This window comes from Ambystoma mexicanum, chromosome 2p (genome assembly GCF_040938575.1).
Source record: "Ambystoma mexicanum isolate Mex_15411 chromosome 2p, UKY_AmexF1_1, whole genome shotgun sequence".
Taxonomy (NCBI): Eukaryota; Metazoa; Chordata; class Amphibia; order Caudata; family Ambystomatidae; genus Ambystoma; species Ambystoma mexicanum.
In genome coordinates, this window is record NC_090923.1 from 239,226,568 (window position 1) to 239,251,541 (window position 24,974).

Here is a 24,974-nt window from a genome sequence, read left to right on the forward strand (position 1 = left end):
AGGAGCAAGAGAAAAAAGAATGACAGGCAGAAAAACAAACTAAGTATGACAACAGACAGAGAGCGATAGAAGAAAGGGATAGAAAGGAAAGAAAGAGAGGAAGAAGAAGCACAAAAATTAAGAGATAAAAGTTTACAGTAGCTGCGTACCGGCACCCTTTCAGGACAGGCAGACTACAAGTATGCCTGCAGGAGCCGTTGCTCAAGGCAGGTCTGGAGACTTCTGGGTGCACCGGTCCCTGCGGTTAGTAACGGTGCCAGTGCTTCTGTGTCCCCATTCCCGTGGATTCACATGGGACTTTCTGCTGTCTGACATCCTGGGATATCAGGCGGCAGAACAGTGTTACGGGTTTGGCGGCCACCGGCCGGTAGCACCGGCGGGTTACCGACAAACTCGTAATGAGGCCCATGTCTCTCTTATGCAAACATAGAAGGCAGTGAGAGCTGGAAAGGCCATTTCAACATTGCTTGTCAACTCACCATGTCTGTGCTCTTCCACCCTAGAAGTCAGCAGGGTTGGGTGAGCTGTCCGAACATCGCCTGCCTTTTTTCCTCAAATATAAATGTGTCCTTCTCATGAAGAGCTTCATGGATAATGCCGAGAATGCTATTCTTGCAGGACTTGTGTAACATGGTTGATTTGTCATTCAGCAGATGTTGAAATTTCTTCAAAGCATAAGCAGGATGACCCAGATATATAAGACATTGGCATAATCTATTAAAGAATTAATTAATGCCTCACTTGGCATGGTCTTACTCTGCTGGCGAGGAAAGGGACCATTGTGTTAAGTGGGGGTAGGTCAAAAAACCTGATCATGTTTCTGATGCTACTTGAGCATTTAGGGAAAGTCTACGGAAAGTTAGTGGAAGAATTTGACTCAAAGTTTTAAAACTTCTGAGCTGAACCCTCACACTGGCCCTTCAGAAAACAATTAAAACCTTAACTTTACATCTAAGTGCGCAGACTGCCAGCTCTATTTCCTTATGCTTGATAACTTCCTCCTATGTATGTTACTCAAATGTAAACGTCACTTATTTGCCTCAGTGTGCTATTTATAACTGCAAAACTAAATAAATCAGTTTCCTTGTGATGAACAAATACTAAATTTCACTGGACAGTACTTTGAGCACCAAAAACACTGCTCTATTCCTAAAGCAATACCTGCATATTCGAAAGATTCAATTTTAGTAGGTTTGCATATGTCATGTCTACTTGATTAGTAGGCATGATTGAAACGGAGGAAGACTGAGATTTCGAAAGTATTAATAGCAATTGCGCATTATTTGAGTAATTAGAGCATGGGACAGAAAAGTTTCCTTTAAATTGTCGTATGAATGCATGTATTAAAAACTAGAGTTGACACATATGATCCCAGTGGCACCCCACATATGTCTGTATGTGGTTGGAAAAAGGGGGGGGGGAGTCTCTGCAAACCTGCTCTCCCGAAAGTAGGCATCCACTGGAGAGCTCCACCTGAAACGTGTTCACAATTTCTCAATCTACTAAAATTGAATAATCCACTGCATCAAATGCTGCCGATAAATCCAAGAGGATTACACCAAAAGCGTTGAACAAAAAACACTGTACAATCAAAGTAAAATAACAGACTATGCAAAATTGCAACTTAAGTCTGGAGAAGGTCGTTTTTAAGAGTAGGGCAAAAGAAAGAATAAGAAGTAATAGAACGAAGAGAAAGCATAAGAGAGTTGCAATGATAAGGGGCAAGCAATGAAAAGGAGCGGAACCGTGACTGGGCACAAGGAGGTCGAGAGACTGCTGATAGAAATTCAGCTTGAGAATGTAGAACACGAGCGGGGACATACACGGACACAAGACATGAAAGGTACCAAAGGTGCAAGTCCATAGAGGGCTTTAAATACAATACAAAGAACATTTTATTTAGGACGTGATTGAAAGGATAACCATCCAAGAGAAGATAGCAACAGAGAAATAGAATCATGAGGAGAAAGTAGATATAGCAGACAAACAGAGGCATTAAAACAGATTTTTGTGGGTCTAGACGAGAAACAGGAAAACCAAATTGTAAAGTAGAGCAATAAAATAAAAGTGAAAAAATTGAAGAAATCAGAAATCAGAAGTTAAGTGGCATTAAACATGAGAAAAGGACAAGTTTTCCGAATACTGAAGAGGTGATACCGACAGGAATGAGATATAATCAAGATATGATTAGTGAAAGTCAAGTCAGTGTCAAGATAGAGACCAAGATTCTGAGCAGAATCAGCAATAGAAAGAGAAGAAGGATGAAAAGAAACAGAGAAAGAGGGAGATGGAGAAGGAAGAGTGTTAGCCGGGAAAAAGAGGACTTCAGTTTTAGTAGTATTGAAGACAATAAAGTGATCAGACATCCAAGATTTGACAGGTGTAAGGCAAGAATCTAGATTGTTGTGAATAGAAGACCTAAAGGAGGAACACGACAGAAAGAGGTGGGTATCATCAACATAGAAATGATGAGAGATACCGAAGGATGAGATAATATTCGCCAAAGGTGAAGTATAGCGAGAGAAGAGGAAAAGTCCCAGAACTGAACCCTGAGGGTCTGTGTGAAATAGAGGATAGGTATTAGAAGAGGTCGCAGCCAACATTACTGAATAAGTACGATAAGTGCACATGATTATTATCCACTTGGCATCTTAATTTATCAAGTATTGAACTGAAGGAGAACAGACTCTTTGCCATGCCTACAGCCAGACTGCTTCATGTCTAAGATGTTGCTCTCCATAAAGGCCTCGATCTGGACAAGCAACACCCAATCTGGTAGCTTAGCCGGTGGATCAGGGTGGATTTGAAATAAGCCAATAGTTTCTGAGATCCTGTCGATCAGAAGATTTATTTTAAAAAAGGCAGCCCTTATTTGATTTTCTAAATTCCTCTCACATCTCGTGGCAGGTCCACAAATAAGATGCTAGACTGCCATACATGCAAAACAATAAATCTGCTGATAGCATATGGTGCAGTCCTTCACAGGAAACCCTTTTGCAGCTATTAAATGAGACATATTCCTGACCCACATATGGAGGTGCTGATTTCGCAGTGCACCGCTGGACCATAAACATCTCTAGAGCAGCCTGATAACAGGGATTGGACAAGCGAGAAGAAAGTGATGCCTGGCAAAGACCCTTTGTTCTTCAGGAGGCTGGGCATGGGTGGAGATACGGCATAACTGGTGCCATTGCACAGGAAGCATCCTTTCTTGCATTGTCGATTAATTCCCTGCATCCTCTGCTCCACCCAGAATGGCTCTCTGAGGTCTAAGGCCTGAGGGTACAACTGCAGAAGGGGTGGGATCTTCCTTAATAAGATGTCTCTAATGGCTTCTAGCAGAGGAACTGAAAATACACCCATCTCTGCTATGGCTCCACTATAAAAGAAGTTGTCATCCACTACTCTGCACATCTTCATGGACCTGTGGACAGTTAAAAAGTCCCTTTCCGAAGGGTCAAGACATGTGTTAGTGAAGGTAGAAAGACCATTCTGCCATTAGTTATCAGCTGACGGAGAACACCCAGATGGAAGGACATTGAATACATTTAAAGATCTTTGATCAGGACACCTAACTACCTTGAATGAGGGACATGTGGCTGTAGAGTACTTCATATACGTGCCTTAGTTTGGAAGTGGTATCCAGTGTTTATAACGAAAAGAGAATAACAACACACATTTTAAACAACAACTAAATAACGACAAATAGTCAAATTTTAAAGTAAAAGTATATATGGGGTGGGGTAAGGGATTAAAAGGGTTTGGACTGAATGGGGGATGGTAAAAAGACAGTAGAAAAGGGGAGTTTTTGGGAACCCCACATTTTCTTTTTAAATCAACCTTTTTCGTCTTTTTTTAAAAGTATGTCATTATTTAGGGTGCCGTTGTAAAGAGATGGAACCTTTGGAAGTGCAGAAGAGGCCTCCAGATCTCTTTGGGCTCTAGTATGGGACCCCCAGCAAGTCCAAGGGCCAGAGCCATGGCACTGCAGTTGCTCGGAATTTCATCAATAATAATTTGATCCTATTTTGTGGCAGCACAATGCGTTCCACCTCCAAGACAGCCAACCCAGGCTTCATTCAATTAAGGGCCATGCGTGCCCTGAGCCTGCCAGGAGGCCAGTCCTGGCATCGTATCTGGAGCGGTGCCCTTTTAGTCGTGCCTTTGCCAGCTGCTTGCCACATCCAGAAATATGGACCGACATCTCTGCTTCTGCGACAGAGAGCCCCACTACAACCCCCGGGCCCTTGTGTTGGGCCAAAGAGACTGGGTAGGACTCCATTGCGTACATTATCGATGGCATTCTCAAAGTAACCATTGATGTGTTCTCTTTTTTCACTTTTGCCTGCATGGATGTATCCCCCTGCATTATATAGCCTTTCGGGGCTGGGGTTGTACTGTTTGATTCTCATCCATGCCTAAGCTAAGTACGTATTTTCATAACACCTTGGACATTCTTTTTAGTTTAGTTCTTACAGTCCCATTATTGTCTGGAAGTGTCCACTGCTGCTTCTTACCTCTGGAAGAGTACAGCCTGCCTTTTGACTAAGCCCGAATGTTCTTTTGCACATGGAGTACCTGTCCACAATACCGGAGGTTAGGCAGTAGGCACTGTTGCCACCCCCCCCACACACACACATACATCCCCACCCCCCAGAGCATCAGCCCTTCTGCGTACAAGCTCAATGTGCCCGGTGCCATTGAAGGAGAAGGAGTCTCAGCTTCCTCTGGGGTTCCACAAGCCCTATGTTCTTTTGCACGTGGGGTACCTGCCCACAATACCTGAGGTTATGCAATAGTCACTGTTGGCATTGCTCCCCTCTGGACCCCCCCATTCCTCCCTCACCACAGTCGCTGTTCTTCTGCTTACAATCTCAATGTGCTCGATGTCACTGCAAGAATCTCAGCTTCCTCTGGGGGTTCCACAAGCCCTATGTTCTTCTGCACGTGGGGTACCTGCCTACAATACCTGAGGTTATGCAATAGTCACTGTTGGCATTGCACCCCTCTAGACCCCCCCATTCCTCCCTCACCACAGTCGCTGTTCTTCTGCTTACAATCTCAATGTGCTCGATGTCACTGCAGGAATCTCAACTTCCTCTGGGGGTCCCACAAGCCCTATGTTCTTCTGCACATGATTTACCTGCCCACAGTGTCTGAAGTTCGGCAGTTGTCACTGTTTCCTTACAACCCCACCCCCACAACCTCTGGCCTGCTGCTTACAAGCTTAATGTGCCTGATGTCAGAGCTTCTTAGGGGAAACCACTTTTGCAGCACTTGCATTTCCCATGTGGCACCCTTCACACAGTGCCCGATGTTAGATCAACACTTCCACATCCCCTTGGGCTCTCTTCACAGTCCATAATGCCAGAGCAGCACTCTCACATATCTTCGGCTCCCTTCACAGCGCATAACGCCAGAGCAGCACTCTCACATATCTTTGGCTCCCTTCACAGCGCATAACGCCAGAGCAGCATTTTCTCTTTTCTTTGGGCTCCCTTCACAGCGCATAACGCCAGAGCAGCATTTTCTCTTTTCTTTGGGCTCCCTTCACAGCGCATAATGCCAGAGCAGCACTCTCACATATCTTTGGCTCCCTTCACAGTACATAATGCCAGAGCAGCACTCTCACATTTCTTTGGGCTCCCTTCACAGTACATAATGCCAGAGCAGCACTCTCCCATTTCGTTGGGCTCTCTTTACAGCGCATAATGCCAGAGCAGCAATCTCACATTTCTTTGGGCTCCCTTCACGGTGCATAATGCCAGGGCCGCACTCTCACATTTCTTTGGCTCCCTTCACAGTACATCTGCCAGAGCAGCATTCTCACATTTCTTTGGGCTCCCTTCACGGTGCATAATGCCAGAGGAGCACTTTCACATTTCTTTGGGCTCCCTTCACAGTACATAATGCCAGAGCAGCACTCTCACATTTCGTTGGGCTCTCTTTACAGTGCATAATGCCAGAGCAGCACTCTCACGTTTCTTTGGACTCCCTTCACGGTGCATAATGCCAGAGCAGCACTCTCACATTTCTTTGGGCTCCTTTCACAGTACATAATGCCAGAGCAGCACTCTCACATTTCGTTGGGCTCTCTTTACAGTGCATAATGCCAGAGCAGCACTCTCACATTTCTTTGGCTCCCTTCACAGTACATAATGCCAGAGCAGCACTCTCACATTTTTTGGGCTCTCTTCACGGTGCATAATGCCAGAGGAGCACTCTCACATTTCGTTGGGCTCTCTTTACAGTGCATAATGCCAGAGCAGCACTCTCACATTTCTTTCTGTTCCATTCACAGCGCATAATGCCAGAGCAGCACTCTCACATTTCTTTGGGCTCCATTCACAGCGCATAATGCCAGAGCAGCCCTCTCACATATCTTTGGCTCCCTTCACAGTACATAATGCCAGAGCAGCACTCTCACATTTCGTTGGGCTCTCTTTAAAGTGCATAATGCCAGAGGATCACTCTCACATTTATTTGGGCTTCCTTCATGGTGCATAATGCCAGAGCAGCACTCTCACATTTCTTTGGGCTCCATTCACAGCGCATAATGCCAGAGCAGCCCTCTCACATATCTTTGGCTCCCTTCACAGTACATAATGCCAGAGCAGCACTCTCACATTTCGTTGGGCTCTCTTTAAAGTGCATAATGCCAGAGGATCACTCTCACATTTATTTGGGCTTCCTTCATGGTGCATAATGCCAGAGCAGCACTCTCACATTTCTTTGGGCTCCCTTCACGGTGCATAATGCCAGAGCAGCACTCTCACATTTATTTGGGCTCCCTTCACGGTGCATAATGCCAGAGCAGCACTCTCACATTTCTTTGGGCTCCCTTCACGGTGCATAATGCCAGAGCAGCACTCTCACATTTCTTTGGGCTCCCTTCACAGCGCATAATGCCAGAGCAGCACTCTCACATTTCTTTCTGTTCCATTCACAGCGCATAATGCCAGAGCAGCACTCTCACATTTCTGTGGGCTCCATTCACAGCGCATAATGCCAGAGCAGCCCTCTCACATATCTTTGGCTCCCTTCACAGTACATAATGCCAGAGCAGCACTCTCACATTTCGTTGGGCTCTCTTTAAAGTGCATAATGCCAGAGGATCACTCTCACATTTATTTGGGCTTCCTTCATGGTGCATAATGCCAGAGCAGCACTCTCACATTTCTTTGGGCTCCCTTCACGGTGCATAATGCCAGAGCAGCACTCTCACATTTATTTGGGCTCCCTTCACGGTGCATAATGCCAGAGCAGCACTCTCACATTTCTTTGGGCTCCCTTCACGGTGCATAATGCCAGAGCAGCACTCTCACATTTATTTGGGCTCCCTTCACGGTGCATAATGCCAGAGCAGCACTCTCACATTTCTTTGGGCTCCCTTCACGGTGCATAATGCCAGAGCAGCACTCTCACATTTCTGTGGCTCCCTGAGGCCGTGATGTCGAATCAGCACCCACACATTCCCTTGCGCTCCCTTCACACGGTACCTGGGCCAAGTCGCTCCTTACCTTTCACCACTAAGGTTCCCGTGCTGGTGGCTGTGCCAAAGTGGTTGCTGGCCATGCATGTGTAGGCCCCGGCGTCAGATTTGGTGACGTTGGCAATCCTCAGGCTCCCGTCTTCCAGCACGGTGACCCTGCAAGAAGAAAAGCGAGAGGACGGTCACTGCCGAGTCTCCTGCAGCCCAAGACTGGCAGTCTGCAGGACGGTCACTGCCGAGTCTGCTGCAGCCCACGTCTGGCAGTCTGCATTTATTATTGACGGCTTGCCAAAGGGACAGGGCCATCTCAGGTGTCTCCGAGGGCCTTCTGAGTGGCACACACCTCCTGCCACATGCTCTCAGAGAATGACTTGAGTGCAAAAGCCAGGGGAACATCATACAAGTATTCACATCCTCTAAGAGGGAGAGGGCAGAGATTCCAATGCAGAAATACTTATGGAAAATAGCAACATGTGAATTAACAATGTTGTATAATACACAATCATTGATGTATAGACATTTCTGATAATTCCATTGTGTAAGAAATTTACAAAATGTGAGCACTGGAAACGACCTTCTCCCCACCCCCCTCCCACTCCCAATCTGAGGATCCCACATTAAACACCTACGTGTGCACCTACTGTGGTCTCAAATCTCAACGCCCATTCAATTCTTGGCCTCGCTGCTGAGACTGATAGAGTACACATCACTAGTATGACGAGGGTTTCTTCACAGGGTGGGTTTAAAACATAGCACCAGGATCAGAACAACCCTCTGGCCACCACCACACACCGCATCCAACATGATCCAGATAAGACTAATTCCTGTAATGCTTCCTTTCCTTCACGCTTCTAGGGGTCATACATGCCTTGCAAATTCCTATTAACTCAAGGTGCAAGGTAGAAAGCCAAAGAAGGTCGTGTCAACAATTAGAGAATCTTTATAAGCAACAATACTGCAGAGTTTTCTTCCTTATGTACCTCTTGTGTCCCTGTGGTGTTGATGTTTGTTGCCACTGTCCCTGTGCTATGCTCTGGGTGGATAGCTCAGAAGCAAAGCTTTGGTCTCTTATATGAGAGCAGTCTGCACTTTGCCAGGTGGAATTCTGCGGCATGGCTGGATAACGCACCCCATCGCACTCCTCCCCTCAGTCGGCAAAGTGATTGCAGAGCCTATTGCAGTTGCACACGAGGATCACTCTGTATAATCTCCTACAGGAGGACCAGCCCGGGTTCTGAGAGTGATACAGCACAGAGAGGATCACTATCCAGGTATGCTTTATGCTTCCTGGACAAAGGGACCCCTGCTTACGCGCTACCACCGAACATTAAGCCACCCTATATACGCCCCACCACGCCCAGATATCAGTGCCCCCAGTAACCTGCAGATTTTTTCACAAGGCTCAGTTCTGACTTTTGTCATCTTTAACCTCTACATAAAACCTCTGGGAGAATGAAACACCAATAAGCATATGACGCACAGGTGTAACTACAGATCTTTCTGTGCCTCGCCCAAGTCTGGATGTCTAGCACCTACTTGAAGCTCAATCCAACAAAGACCAAACTCATTCTCCAAAGAAACACAACCAAGCACACCAAAGCCAAGAATTGGCTGACTAACATCAAGCTCAACAGATACGTGCCTTAACTCTCAACCAGTGCAAAATCTCTCAACGTTACCATCTACTGTAACCTGTCATTCAAAGCCCACATTGCCTAGAAGATCTGAGCAGGATGGCACCAGTATATGCATTCGTCTGCAAGCTCTTAGAGTCAAGACCTTCATCCCTACAGCGAATGGCACAGCAGTTAGCAGCATGCCTTATCACAGGACCAAGAAAACCCAACCAAATCACCCCCATCCTTAATGAATTACACTGACTACCTCTTCAAGCAAGCCTATGGTCAAGGTAGCTTGCATCACATACAAAGCAGTCCCAACCAAAACACCACTCAGCCTGGCCGATAAACTCACCATCTCCAGAGGCTAGAACACCACTAAAAGCTACGTCAGTGCTAGACTGGAAACAAAGCACTGCCAAAGGGCAAACAACAGAAAACATGCCTTTTCCTGCCATGCATTCTGCCTTTGGAGCAGGAGACACAGTGCAGATAAGACCTTCCATCTGACACTTCAGGTAGGACCTTTAGGCAATACTCTTCAGAACTTCTCAGAAATAGCTCAACTCAACCCTACTTCTCTCCCTCCACTGCTCCCACTTCCCATGCTTCCACAATCCACCCCAGCTCCTCTCCTACCCCTGCACCCTACTTGTAACCTGATGAGTGCATCCGCTATGTTAGGGGTGCAAGCGAAGGCCATCTGATGTGGGTGGTATAGCCTAAACTTTTTTGATTTTTATTATATAAAATGATGCAGGTATTCCTTTCTCTGTAAGGGAAACCCACAAATCGGACCACACGTTCTTTAAATAAATGTTTTATTTCATGTAAAATCCACAGAATAAAATAAACCTAAAAAGCATGGATCAGCTTTTATGTATTTATCTCATTTTACTATTAACTACCCACTTCACTATAATTAGTTATTATATAATCATTGGAAGGAAGACAACAATACAAATAAAGAAAGGGGCGGTTCTATGGAACACAAAAGCAAACTTGAAATTGTCACTCATATGATTCATTAAAAATAGCCCACATTTTATCATAATCTCCCATCTTTCCACTCCGTTGCACTTATACGTTTTCCCTTGCTGGAAGAGCTATGAGGTTGTGCAACAAATCCTCAACAGAAAGTGAATTATTACATTTGCAGTGTTTCAATGTGTGCTTGTTAGCCCCTGTTAGAGCTCTATAAACCCATCTTAATTTAAGATTGGAGGTACCAGTAGTTGACAGAATCTAGTCCTAACACACAAATAACTGGTGTACGTGGAAAGTAAATATCTAATATTAAGAAAATCAGCTGGAGGATCTCCTCCCCATAGGTCTTAACCTTATAACATGGCCACATTAACTGTTTTTTTTACAGGACAAACACGTTAGTGGTAATAACTTAATCACCCATATCCTCCATGAGGACCAGTACAAGTAATTGATAGTTCTCTGATGTGTAAAACGCAAGCTAATGTCTACTTTGTAACAGTTAGTACCCATTCATATTTATTTCCACTCTTTGTGATTCATAGTTTGGTTTAAATCAGCTCCCCAGGACTATTTTCCTCGTTGTTAAATGGGATTCAACTCTTATGGAACAAGAGGCTTATAGATCCCAGATGGTTATATATAGAGACACCACTTTTAAGAAGCTCCATGGATAGTACAATCATGTGCCCTTGCTAAAATAGCCTCCGGGCATTTAGAACAACTGCTCTTCAGTGGCAGCAGAGCGGGTTCAACAGTCACATGTGCATGCCTGACAGCTGCTGAAACACATATGTTCAAACATGCAGTGGGCACTTGTTAATTGTCTATTCCTCTGATTCAAGTTATAACAATTGTGTAACCTAATCAGACTGGTTTCGCTTTAATCTGTAAATATAAGCCAGGCCTGGTTATGGCATGTTGGCTCCTAGTGTTACCCGATTATGCAGCTCGAACAATTTGATATCATACATTAGTATGATATCAGATTGTTCTGGCTGGTGAGCAGAATTTCAGCTTGGACAGGGCTGATGTGTATTAGCCATCTGGCCTGGCTGTCTCGACAACTGCCATGTAGGCCAATGACCAGGAAGCTGCATCTTCAATCCTTCAGCAGGAAGGGCAACATCTTCATGCCAGGAGCAGGGACACTCCACAGAAGGCCATCTGGGAAGTGGAGCTTGAAAAGACAGCACTGCCAAAGCCATGCCCAGTCCTCTGGAGTCCCTTTGACGTCTTTAAAAATGGCAGAAGGGTGGAGTTAGAGTAGCCAGAGTAGAAAGGTAGGCTGAGAGAGGGGTACCACTATCTTGGTTTCTGATATGCCTCTCTACAACTTCCTATCCTGTCAATTTCCTGCAGACAGGGGACTCTAGGTGTGATGTCAGAAGGCATTTGGGCACTTGTCAAAACCACCTGAACTGGACCCTTTACAGCATGCTTTCTTTGAACTAATCCCCTGTGACATTTTGCCTTTATAAGATGGAGGCATTGTCAACATATTATTCATATTAGTAATTTCACAAGAAGAAGAAGAAGAATTAATTGGATCTCTGGTTGAAATACAGCATATACCAATTTCCTATGCCATAGAGTTGAAGGCAGAATGTTCTGCTCTATAACCATACACAGGGAACTGTGGGGGTGAACTTATGCAGACCACGGCTTCTCTGCTGACTGTGTACTGGAACCAGGAACCCAATCACTGAAGGGAGAGGAACTGCTGTAGGTGTCAGAACTTGCAGTGTTGAACTGACAACTAACCTTGCCCCTTGATGCTCTGGATTGAGCCTCTCAGGAACCCAGAACTTCCAGAAACAGCTGTAACCTTGTTTGATCGCATCAAGAGGTCTGCAAGCCAGCACGGCCATGCTCACCACAGTTTAAACCACTACAACCCGAAGTGCTGCTTTTGGCACCCTACCCATCTTCAAACTGCTTTCCTGATTTTTGAGCCATCCAGAAGGTGGTATTACCATTGGAGCAGGCCAAATAGATAAACCCAATCGCTGGCTCGACTTTGTGGAAGCAATTAATTTGCCTGCTGACTCAAACATGCTGCAAGTCATCGACTTGCCCGTCTGAAATGCTGACTAGACCCATCAGAAGCATTGTTTCGCTGACAATTCGACAGCTACCTCAAACCATTAAAAGTCATCAACCCACCTGTCTCGACATGATGGGAGCCCATACTTTGAACTAACTTGTGGCAGTGGGACTGTATGACTCGAATATCTTGATATTGGTTAAATCACACTAAAAGCACCTAGAAGCTCAGGTATCCTGGAGAGGATTTAACAGCCTGATCCACTTTATGGGACCACACTGACTTTTAATTACCCCGTTCCTTGCCCGTTTTAAAATGTCCACATTGAAATTGCTGCTTATGTTTTCTGCCCTGAAGACCTCTGCCTATGAACCCAGACTTCCCCTGTTCATCAAGGTTCTGCATTTTTGGGTTTTTTAATTAGTTTGTTTGCATTGATTGTTACATTAAAGTTCCTATTTTTCTATAACCTTATTTGCATATCCTTTTATTTTGGATCTATTGTACTAAAGCGGTTTGGGTTGCTACTGTTATCAGCGCGCACCTCTCCTAAAGATATAGCCTGCACTCGGCCCACGTTACTTAAAGAGCTGAAGGCGGTACACCTGTCAGACTTGCTTCCACGCTCCTACAATTCAGAATAGAACTCAAGACCCCCTCTTCAAGGAGTCACTCCTCCTCAACACCCCATCACGTCGCCCTTTGCGCCACCTAACTTGCTAGACGCTGCTCGCCTCTCTTCTCCCGCCACCCGGTACAGCTGTACCCCTCCTCTGTTCCCCTCTATATTCTACCCCCGCAGTATATTAGTTCTATTATTACCTCTGAAAAGCACTCCTTTGTGCATCTGTAATGTTGTGCACCTCTGTAAAGCGCTCCGTTAGTATATGTATTAGTATATACCTCTGTAAAGCGATCCATTGCTTCTTGAAGCTTGGACCACGATCAATAAATATAATAATAATAATAATAATAATAATAATAATAATAATTAATAATAATAATGATAATAATAATAGCCTGTCAGGCTGTGCCTGTTTCACATTTATGATTGGGGTCACTGTTGGTTTAATAGTTTTGTGGGCCTGAGAGGAGGTTTAACCACTATTCATCCCTGTAGTCCGGTAGCACAGTAGTCATTTCTTCATCAAAAGCTGTCTGCCATTTTTAGCTCTTCAGATGTCTTGTATTACAACCCCCATCAGCCCTAGCCGGCGTAACCAATATTTAGGATAATGAGAGTTGTAGTTTAAAACACCTGGAGAGCCACATGTTGCAAGATACCTGCCCTGTGTACAGGACACCTTTTCCACCCATTTAGATTTTTTCTCTATAAATCCCAAACCTGCATACATAGAGGGGCGACTTCTGAGGTTGATAAATCGAGTAACATTGGAAAAAGGGCAATAATAACACCTGCTACTACAGTGCTTAGGGGCCAGGGAAATTGGTCAGGAAGCGCTATATAGGATCATTATAAGAAGGCATTGCCATAACCTGTGTTGCAGAGTTTCCCATCTTAGAAGAGCTTGGTTTCAGTGTGTAGAGCTGTGTTCCCAATGTTATTGAGCTGCAGGGCTTTGTTGCCTGCATTTGCCGGTGCATTGGCGATTTGAGTCTAGCTGTGGTGGAGGGCTTTGTTTCTGTGCCGTAGAGCTATGTGCCGTATTCCCTCAACATGCAAAGTTCTGTATCCTTCGTCCTGTGCAGAAGAATGTATGGTCCCTGCATCCTTGCTGTAGAGCTTTGTGCCCCCAGTAACTTGATTTCCTATTCATTGTGTTGCAAATATTTTGTCTCTGTCTCTTTGCTTCAACAATGTTTTTCATTTGCTGTCACTGTGAAGGAGCTACTTGCTCCCTGGCCTGGTCCCAGAATGCTGCCTTTCCCTCTGTCCCTGGACTGAAGAAGAGCTGTGTTCCACCTGTCCATTTGCTGCAGATCACTGTTGCCCTGCAACCTTGTGCAGGGTATATTTCGTGACCCTGTGGTGCAGTTGCGTGCTTGCCTGTCCCTTTCCAGTTAAGCTTTTTATTCTCTGCCCCTATGCTGTAAAGGCTTCACTTTGACTTTTGCTTTGTTCCATCTATGCCTGTGCTGCAGATAGTTGCGGCCCTTTGCCCGTGTGCTGCTGAGGTGTCCTTCACCTGAGTCTTGGCTGTCAGATCCATTTCCCATTATTTCATGTTCTCCAGTCAGGTCTTTCTTGCCGAGCTTTCCCTGTAATGCAGAGCTCTGTCTTACTGTCAATCAGAGTTCCTTTGTCAGCCCTTAATAAGAAGAATTGAACAAGTTAATTTGTATCCGCTGAGGTGAGCGGCTCCAACCTCACGGTGCCTTCCTGCTTCCATCTCTGAGGCCATCTCAGAGCGCCACGGAGATAGCTTATCTTGTGCACAAAAAGAGAGACGAGCTGGGGCCTTCCATCCGAACCACGGACAGATAGGTCTTATCCCGGCGCGCAGACTTATCAGAGGCACACAGCGGCTGACGGCGGCGGCTGTCACTGAGAGATTTCTGATCTGCCCAGAAAAGCAACATAGCTGGAATTAGGAGATTAATGGAATCTCGGTTTCTCTAAATGGGGCTTCGGGTTTAGAAACAGCCGAGAAGTGACCTTCTCATGCGCTTGAATTAAAGTCAATCCAGGGACAGACCTAACCAGTCCTTGCTGGCGGCTGTCCGAGCGCAAAGTGACCCCTCTCCCACTCAATGGTCACCCTAAAGACGCAGATCTGAGACTAATGATCACCATCCCATTTTCTGCCCTAATATAACCTAATTTCCAGCAATCTCTTGGTGGCACTTCACAAGATGGAAACCTCTTCCCTGCACCCTCCGCTCTCCAACAGGTGCTGTGGAAATGGAACTCCTATACAAAAACACATTGTCTTCGTAAACTAAGCCATATGGTTAAATTACATGAATGAATAATCCACCGTGAAGACCTAATTAAATTGTAGAGGGGACACCATCCCTCACCCTTGAATCATAAACATCCCTTTACATAACCATGGTCATGTTGATGTTTCAATTCATCAACAAATTATCAAACACATCACAATAGTGTACATACAAATTAATTCGACCATCACATTTGCCATCACAAAACATCATGTGACACACACCACATATTTGGCTAAAACATACTGAAAAACGTGGTACAAAGTGCAATTGTGCTTAAAGCGCTGCTAAGTGTCAATGAAGTTCAATATTCCTAATCCAATGTATGGCTAGATCAGAGGCGCAATCACTGGGGTGGCACACCCACTTAGTCAAGAGTACAATCCATAATCAAAGGCCAACTAGTCATGAACAATAGCAGACATGCCAACCCTCCCGATTTAGGTAGGAGCCTCGCGATTTTTTGATGGAAATTATTGCTATTTTTTACTTACTCCAGCCTTAAATATTTAAATCCCCAATGCAATCCTATGGGGAAATTCCTGTCTCCTGCTTCCTGTTTCAAAATCTCCCTCCCAGGTGGACGACAATGTTGGCATGTATGAAATAGTAAGGTTCATATAATACAGTTGTTAAAATGCACGGCTGGAGAGTTGTTATACATCACTAAATTCCTCATAGCTCCAATGGTAAGCAACTAGTTTCTAAGAATAGACGACGTGGATAAGTCTTCTTCAGGGGCACATTTAACGACTAAAAACATAATACAAAACACATAACGGGAACTCAACATTGTGTTGACTGCCTCTGTGCAAACCTCCGCCCATCCACTATAGATGTGTTTACCTCCGATTCCTCCAATATGCCCTTCTGGAAAGGATTATTATCCTCTCCCCAAAATGTCAAAAGACCAATTGCTGCCACTGTCTTATTCTTGGCCAATCTCTTCGCTTATCCGTTTGCCTGCCAACATGTCTACCTGACAATAGAGCTCAACATCCTAAGGCCTTTCCCATCCCCCTCTTGCTAACACTTCATGCCACAACGTCTTCCTTTTCACCCCTGCAATTAGAGGGACATACTTCTGACACTCTCTGGGCAGATGTATCTGTAGCCTTAAGGATGACCTTAGAAGCCATGGCATCGCAGAGAGCCTGCTGGGGACTATCCCTCTTTGTTTGGTTACTTCAGGGTAGTGAGTGATAACCCTTCATATTTTCTAACAGGGTGACTATCGGAGCGTTCAGAACTTTTCTGTGCTCCACTTTTGTCCTCCACTGCAGGTGTGACACCATTGATTTTCAAGCCCTTCATCTACTTCTGTTCATTGCAATGCAAACCTTCCTTGTAGCTTGAAGTTATACCAAGAAGGGTTGACCGTTGTCTCCAAGGCCTGTTTCATCTGTAATTTCCCCTTTTCCAAGCTTACACATGAATGTGGGCTTTTTCTTTTAGTCAGAACAGAATCAGGCTCAGGGTGCCTGCCATGGTGCAATTTAATAGCACAGGTGAATATTGTCACACATTCTCCACCCCCCCACCCCCCAGACAACGTCACCTTTGAAATGTCACTTGCTACAGGACAGCATATTAATATGTGAAAAGTATGATTTAAATGTAATGATATTTTATACCCGTTGTGATGACCACTTTGTGTGTCCTGTGCTCAACGTAGTTACTCATTCTTTTTGGGGTGCAGGTCTTGGTATGGGGTTTTTCCAAAACACAAACATACAAAACACAAATTGACGAAACTGCAAGGGAAATGTATGGTAACAAATACACAATCCGGCACTAGTTGTGACCGTTCATGGAATAGGGACCACATTTGCGATGATGGAGAATGACTGGGCTCTACTGCACTGCATGCCCAGTGATGCAGTCACCTTTTGTTTTGAATCATGTAATTTCTGTTGATTGGAGAGGACCTTCCGCCCTTTCTTTGTGTTTCGCCTCGCTGAGGCTAGAAATGAGGCTGCAGAGTTGGGATTAGAGGGAGCGGGTGCAGAGGAAAGTAGGGTGCAACAGAGGGATGGAGGAAGCATATTATTTTACTCATGTTTAGAAGTGTTACCCTAAACAAGTGTGCCAGTCAATGGTCACATTTACGGCTCACATAGACATTGAACAAAACATAGGATTCCAAATTGCTATTTTTTTAAATGTGTCTTGTAAAAATTGTTGACATATAGTTAGCTACTGGCATGAGGATAAACGTGCAACTGTGTAACTAAAGGCTTCATAGTATTCCGATCGCACTTCATGGAAAGGCCTTTAGCTGCCTCCCTAGAAATGATGCATTCACACATGAGCACTGCAATTATTTCTCAGAAAACCAAAGCAGACTCATCTCTACGCCATGGAGAAAACTGAGGGTCCAGGACCAGCAATGAGCGTGCTGATATCAAGACCACCAGTCAAGGGGAAGAAGCCCTTCTCTGCCTGGCACTTGTAGGTGTCTGAACACGCGTGGCAGCTAAGGTTCCTGGCTGGACAGGAGGGATTTAGGGAATCTTAGAGGGGAAAGTGCAAATGTGAACATTGTATGCTACCTCGCCCGGGGAATTATCATACATCCAGTGATAACATTTTCAGCATAGATTCTGGTTGGTAAGAGGAGCCAGTCAGGGTCAAGGCCTGTCCTTGTCCGGCCCAACACCCCTGGTGTCAGCATTGCATTTTCGGTGATGTTGCACCATTTAGTGATGTGCAGTCATTTGCGGGGTAAGTCCTTTATGATTAATAGAATGGAATTTGTGAGGATCTTTTATATAAAACATGGTTCTGACAACTTGCTGCTCAGACCAGGTAGGTGGGGAGAACTCAATGCACCTTCTTCCACAGAGAACTACAGGAGGGTATAAAGATGGATTGGCAGAAGTGGCGTTCCAACGATTCATCACATTGGTCCATTTGAAAATGCAGATTGCTTTTTTAGCACAACATTGTGGCAGGTCTCAGTCTCCCTAAGGGATTGTTGCAACAGATGCAGATTCAACTTTACTATTGCATATGTTATTTCATGGAGACTTGTGCTGTGCTTTGTTTTCAATCGAAGGATAAGAGAATGAAGTAGTCCCCTTGTTTGTTACAACACGGGATATTTTGTGAAGGGTTGTCTTGTAGGGCCTGTGAAGCCTTCAGCAAATGAGATTACTCATGTCTTTTGCAATAAGGAGATATTGGCTGGTAGTGGTTTTTCTCTTTTTGACAGAGGTTAAGCAGTGTTATTTCTTCTGGAATTAGTACATTTGTACTTTTGAAAGGAATACCTTGTATATATCGGTGGAGGCCTGAGGCCACCATTTTGTTAGATTCTAGGGCCTCTGGCATCGATTTGGATTAAATCTGGGCTAAGGGGTTAATGATCCATGTTGTGCCATAGTCCCAAGTGGATGTGGTGCCTTCTGTTCACTGGGCCATGCTGACCTCTGGCCCTATTAATACCCAGACAAGACAACTGAGAGCAATACCTAAAGAGGCTTATTCCTTTTATTTAATTTCATCGCTCTCGGCAGACCACAGAGTTTTATGAATATGTCTTTAAAAGGTAGAGAATGTGGCTTGAAACCAGGCCAGAGGGACAGAACCAATATAGATAACTTAAGTCTTGTTTTTGGGCTCAACAATGTCGATCTAGCAGCCGGGATGATTTCTGAGTCAGGTCGGTTAGCTGGTCGACTGGGTTCAACAGGTGGTGTGGCTCAGCAGCAGCTATAGGACAAGGTTTGAAGAAGTTGAGAAACAGCAGATGGCCAGTCATCAGAGCTGGAAGGTTGATGGTTCTTGGAAGCAGAGAAAGTGGTGATTCAACTTAATCGTTGAGTGGGCCCTGAAGGGTTCACCACTGCAACACAGTCCTGCACTGGCAACAGCTTGGGGCACGAAGGAGCTGGGAGACAGGCAGTCAATGATGAGAGTGTGGGCTGGACGATCAAAGCAGGTTTAAGCCGTGAAGTGTCAAAAGCAGCCACTGTGTGTCTTTGCATCAATGCAAAGGATCTCATGTGTGCAGGAGATGTTTTGCAGCAGATTGAAGATATGGAGCGAACACAATGATACTGGTTTGCTGTCAGGCCCAGTCCAAGATCTCAGGGGAAAAGGTAAGTTCTTCTGCCCTTCCCAGATAAGCAGGTTACGAGGGACACAGCGGTCTGGTTAATACCCACATAGTGGCAACAATCCACAAGAGGAAAGGATGGAAAGAGTGTTGAACATCTAGGTCTGGTTGACACCCACATAGTGGCAACAATCCACAGGAGGAAAGAATGGACATATTTAATTTACACCCAAGCTAAACGTCTGAGGAACCAGTTGGCAGGAGGACAGCCCTGAGATACCCAGTCTGTTCAAAGCAGACCTTTGATATGACACAAACAATCATGAAAATGTCTTCTAACATGCTCATTAATTTGGGATAAAACGTATCTCTGGAGCAGGTTTGCAGTTCTCATGGTGTAGACACGCCATCTTCAGCTGGTTGACTAAGTCAAATGTTTAATCATCATATTTCCAATATCCAAACTTACCATTTAGAATGATGGGCTAACCCACATCTTGTCCGACCCAGCGAGATGTCTAGTAGAAGAAAGCTTTCGATTAAACAGCTAATAGTGATCCATCCTTTTGAGTCAAAGACACCAAAATCTGAAACTCCTTGCAATAACCTTTTTGATAAAAAACAATCCCATAGAATCTCAGGATAGCCTTAAAATCGTCCTAAAATCCACTCACTAAAACCTACTTAATGGGATAGTTCCTACTAGGATCCGCTATAGAGGAAACCTGATATCACTAAATCGATAGATAGCTCATTCCATAGTGCAGGGGTCTGCAAGCTGCAGCTGTCCAGATGTTTGGATTTCAACTCCCGTGATTCCTCACAATTTACTATGCTGTACGTGGCTGATGGTAGTTGTAGTCCAAAACATCTGGCGTGCCAATGGCTGCAAAGCCCTGCCTAGAGAGTGCTATCCAAATGCAATCCTTTTCTCTCACCCGTCTATCTCAGAAGTAAGAAATATTGAGGTATGCCCCATCAAAAGACCTTAAAAACACAACACAGTCACCCCATAGTTGAACTTCTTCGCTTGCAGAAATACAAACTAAGTACTGTACCTGGAGAACAACAAAGACAATACACAAGAAAACAAGGCTAAACATGACATACATGACATCACATAGAGACTATTCAATATGAATGGCATATTTTGCAAACCATAAAAATAACTTTAAAAACTTGCTAACCCTGTAGCTGTATGTGTATCCTATGGTGCTTTTGGCAATGGCTGTTCTTCTTTGATTCAGTACCACAGCACAGTGCTCAAGAGCGCCATCTACCAGAATACGACCAGAATGACAGTAGCTGCCAGTGTGCAGCATACCAGGAGGGTAGCTCAGGGGCATCCTGCTTGTCTTGGAACCAAGACACTAGAGAGCAACACAGGTTTGAATAGCAGTCCTGTGCTTATAGATTTGTCTCTGGACTTCTGTGTTTTATAAAAGATTAATAAATCAATTAATACCAAGCATTCAAAAAACAACCCATAATAAATACATATTGGACAATGCTATTTTTTCATCGAGCTATCTCATTGTACAGCCATATCATTTAGACAATCATAATATCTAAGTGCCGGGACTAGACCAGAAAGTTGGTTTGGGTTATATGGAATTCGGGGCTGTTACAGATCATTCTCGTGTCAGTCAAGAGCTTGTCTAGTCTTAATTAGAATCTTTTTTGGGAAAGGTCACGTGGTCCGAGCCATCATACGTCTATGACAGTCCAGAGTGGCGGTGCCCTATAGATTACTGTGAAGAGTGGGCTAGGAATGTTTCCATTCAAGGGCAATATTGATGGGTCACGATCAACTACATACGATGGCCACCCAACAGTTGCTGGACTCTGACACAACCAGGTCTGCCTTTGACATTCCTTCACTCCTTTATAGTCATGTATGTTCCTAGGCTGGCAGGAGACGACTCCATCACCAGCAACTCTATAGGCTCGGGCCTAATAGGAAATTTTCCATTATCTATATAGTCTGGTCTGGCCCAGTGTTTGGAAGATGCATGTTTTCCTCATTACCCTTGTCTCAAAACCCAGAACTCCCAGAAAGCCGGACACTTCGCCTCTCTATATCCTCTACCCTTTTCTAGGCTTGGCTCAGAGTGGTGGCATTAGGAACCTGCGTGACTAAACCCTAAAGATAATGGATGGTACGTGGGCATGGTACTATTTTCCTGACATTTCTGGAGGGATGCATATAGGCCAGTAGTTTGAAGCGTTGCCCCATTTTATTTTGTAATTTAAGGTGTTTCACATCAATGTGATTTCAAAAGGAATGTTCACTGAGAAAACAGCTGCCTGAAAGATAATGGGATAATTGCAGCTACTCATCTTCTGGTTACCTAAACTGTTGTCGTAGTTAGGTGATTTCAAGCAGTAATTTCTGAAGGCAAAACAACTGTTTGAAAGGTAACATGCCCCTGCTCCTAGTATTATAAAACCTTCTTAACCAAGCGCGCCATCAGCATCTTGATTTCTAAGCGAAACAGCTCTTCAGCCTTAAATTAAAGAACTTAACATGTCTAAGTTTGTTCTTTTGCATTGAAAAGCTAAGGACTAGTAATAACGTTATTGATTGTATTGGTATAATTTGTAGAATACTCGAATATGTAAAAGTTGTAATGTTAAAACTATATGAATGGGGTGACGTGTCTTTCTCTTGAAAGGAAACCTGCTGACTTTAGGAATGCTGCCTGTACTATTCTCTTAAGTATTAAGTGCGCCGTGAGGCCTGTGTGCGATTTGGCGCGTTATTAAGAATTAAAATAAATGAAATAAATATTGCGAGGTTTGCCATATAAATGCTGCATAAATACATTTCATAGTGCATATTACACTCCAATGGCCATTGAGTATTCTGACACACATAACATAACTTTATTGAATATCCAGCAGTTCTCATTTGGGGTGAGGTTAACAGGATGTGGCATACATTTTAAAATAGGAGACTGACACACATTTTGTGATGCTCTCTGGTCGCCATCAACAAGCCTCTGCTCCTTTTCCTAAGCGGCGATATGCGGCCTGCAACGTTAACCAAGTCCGGGTGACAAACGGCTCGTCTCGGGGCTTCAGACGGGAGGGCACCCTGGATGCCCCGGCTCTGGCGGCGCCATTGCTCATGGCAGCGAAACGCACAGCTTTCACCTGCTAAGTTTAACCCAGATGTTCATCACGTAGACAGAGTGGCGCGCGCAAGAGGTTATCACCGCGCTGCGTCAGTGACAGCTGCAGCATTGTCCCCAACCAGCAACGAGGCGGGAGGAGGCAGGCAGAGGTAGGGCAACCAATAGGGAAACTGAGTGGACTCAAATGGAAACCGCTTGCAAAATGTGAAAAAATAAAGTGCGACAAAAATAAACAGAGACAAAGGTAGCTCATGCGTCAAAGTGGGTTTATTTTGGGATTTTAAAAAACCCGTATGCTTAGGATGTCATTTTAAATTCAATGCAGCTTGCATGCTGCGGCTGCTTATCTGCTCGTTGGTCACCTTCATGCAATATTAAACATTATCAAAGAAGAGTGTTATTGTGAGAGTAAATTACTTTTCTCCTGTACTCTCTGCTTTGTAAAAGAAACGTTAACGCTGACTGCAATTTATGCTTTGCAGGTGCCATCTACAACTGGATTCCTATGGAGTCTTCCTGCTCATTAGCAGGTGCAAATAAAAAGAACATTCCCTTTTTTACACCTGCATGAACATCTCAGCCAGGCACAACATCTGGTGTACTTCCAAGATAGAGGAGAAAGGCAGAGCAGAAATGCGAACTCTGTTTTGCGGCCCTCAAGGGCCATGGAAGGGCATGAAAATGAGCTGAAGTCAGTGACGTCAATTCACCAAAAGGCCTGGGGTTGCGGAAGTGACATCACACACCCAACATCACAGGAAGTGATTTTATATGGCCTTTGACCCTGGTGACATCACGTGAAATGACATTTATTCCCAATGTCCTATCCTAAAGTGAATGACAGGTGTAAAACATAAGACAGTTTATATTTCATAAAATACCAAACACTGTAATGTCATGGCCCACTAACAAAACTGATAATAGTAGTGCTATATTTTCTTTTTAAAAGTCCTTTTATGAACAGGAGAGGGTGATGGTAGATATCCTGACAAATATTTGTAACTGCACAATTGATTAAACAGCATTATGTGTTGCAATTGGATAGCTAAGTGAGTTAAAAGCTCATTTCTGACAAGTGCCAGACTGCACCTTACATGTTTATTTTTTTAGCAGGGCTAAATCAGTCCTTCATCCTTCTAAAGTTGTTACACTTCGTACTAATGATACATACAAATATTATAGACCTCAGAAAAAGAAAACAAACAAGTCGACTCTGAATACGTAGCTCTTCTGCAACATTCACTCTATATAGCCTATACAGACAAATACTACTCTTCAGCCTTGCCTTTGCGAATGTGGCACATTACAAAAATCGAAACGTTACAGCGTGAATTCCAAAAATAAAGCGGGGTCTAAGAATCCACTTTATGTTTGTTTTCACACTGCCAGTGGCAGCTGGTACATTTTTTTTATTGGTGGGGCATAAATATTTGCCACATGTTTGCAAGAGTGACTGAGCGTAGCGAGGCAGCCTGAACCAATCAAATCTGGAGGATTCTGCCCCAGAGAAAATGTTTTTAATAATAGGTTAAAATTGTGCCTTAAACAGCACACCGTCTGTGAAAAATTGGTTAAAAAACAGTTTTCAATCGGTGTTGTAGGGTAATTCATGAAAAAAATCTAATAGTTGCAAATGACCAAAAGTGCACAGGAGCATTTCCCAGTGCATTTTATTATGCCTTTCCCCACAATATATGCTAGTATGAAAACATGTTCTCAATGCCTGTGCCCATACATTTCCATGCTGACTGCAACTATACATGACAGTATTCCCATATAAGAACGTGTGGCGTGCATAATCACAATAATAATACCATAAGAAAACATTTCTAGACTGGCTCTGCCAATATATGCCAGTACCTGCCTATCAGAACATACTCCTGTTGGCTTTGCCTTTAAAACTTCATGCCACAATAAGAAAACATGTTTCAACTGGCTGCTCCAATGCACGCCATTCTAGAACACTCATCATGTTCACTTCATTGTCAATGTTCAGTAAAAAATGCCATGCCATAGTAAGATATTATAGCTAGGATGGTGGCACCAAAATACCAGTCTAGTCATGTAAAACTACTTATGCCTGCTCTAGCATAAATACCTAGTAAAGAATGTCATGCCACAATGAGAAATGGCATGACTGATTGCATAAAAGTGTCAGTATAGCCACACAATAACAGTTTTCATGCTTGATTTATCAAGCTTTTAAAGCACGCTTATAAGTCTTATATGGCTAGACTGGCATTTTGGTATACTACGTCTAGCCATTTCTGACAGTGGCATGACATCTTTTACCAGCAATCTATGATACTCTGGGTAATGTAGCTGCAAGCAATGTCACAACAAAAATGTTATGTCTCAATGAAAAAGGTGAAAATGGGTGGATTATCAGTCATTCCGGTCCCATAAGTGGACCAAGGAGGTTAGCACCTCCCAACAGTACCCTTATATTTTCCTATGTTGTTTGACGGCATTGGCTTCTAGATGCTGTCTTTGCAGGTCAAACCAGGTTTGGGTGTGATGAGTCATGCTGGTCCAGGCGGCGAGCTGGAATCAAGTCGGTTTGAAGCACACCTTTGTGCGGTTTGAAGGTGGCATTCGAGTCAAGCAGTTCAGAGCGCTCAGCAACGTTGGTTCTAAATTTGAGCCTGTTCGAGAAGCTGGTAATGGCTTGGTCAGGTCAATGAGTGACACGATTTCTCTAGTGGTACCTGTTGAGGTCCGGGGCAGT

At 44.2% G+C, this 24,974-nt stretch overlaps 1 protein-coding gene across 3 annotated transcripts in view; it reads right to left on the reverse strand.

Annotated features, from left to right (window-relative positions):
- LOC138566364 (contactin-4-like) overlaps positions 1-24,974 on the reverse strand; it is a 1,270,454-nt gene that overhangs the window by 207,791 nt on the left and 1,037,689 nt on the right. For all 3 annotated transcript variants that reach the window (XM_069643524.1, XM_069643525.1, XM_069643523.1), the window contains exon 12: positions 7,521-7,648. In XM_069643524.1, the coding sequence (XP_069499625.1) occupies positions 7,521-7,648 (128 nt within the window). The remainder of the gene's footprint in view (positions 1-7,520; positions 7,649-24,974) is intronic.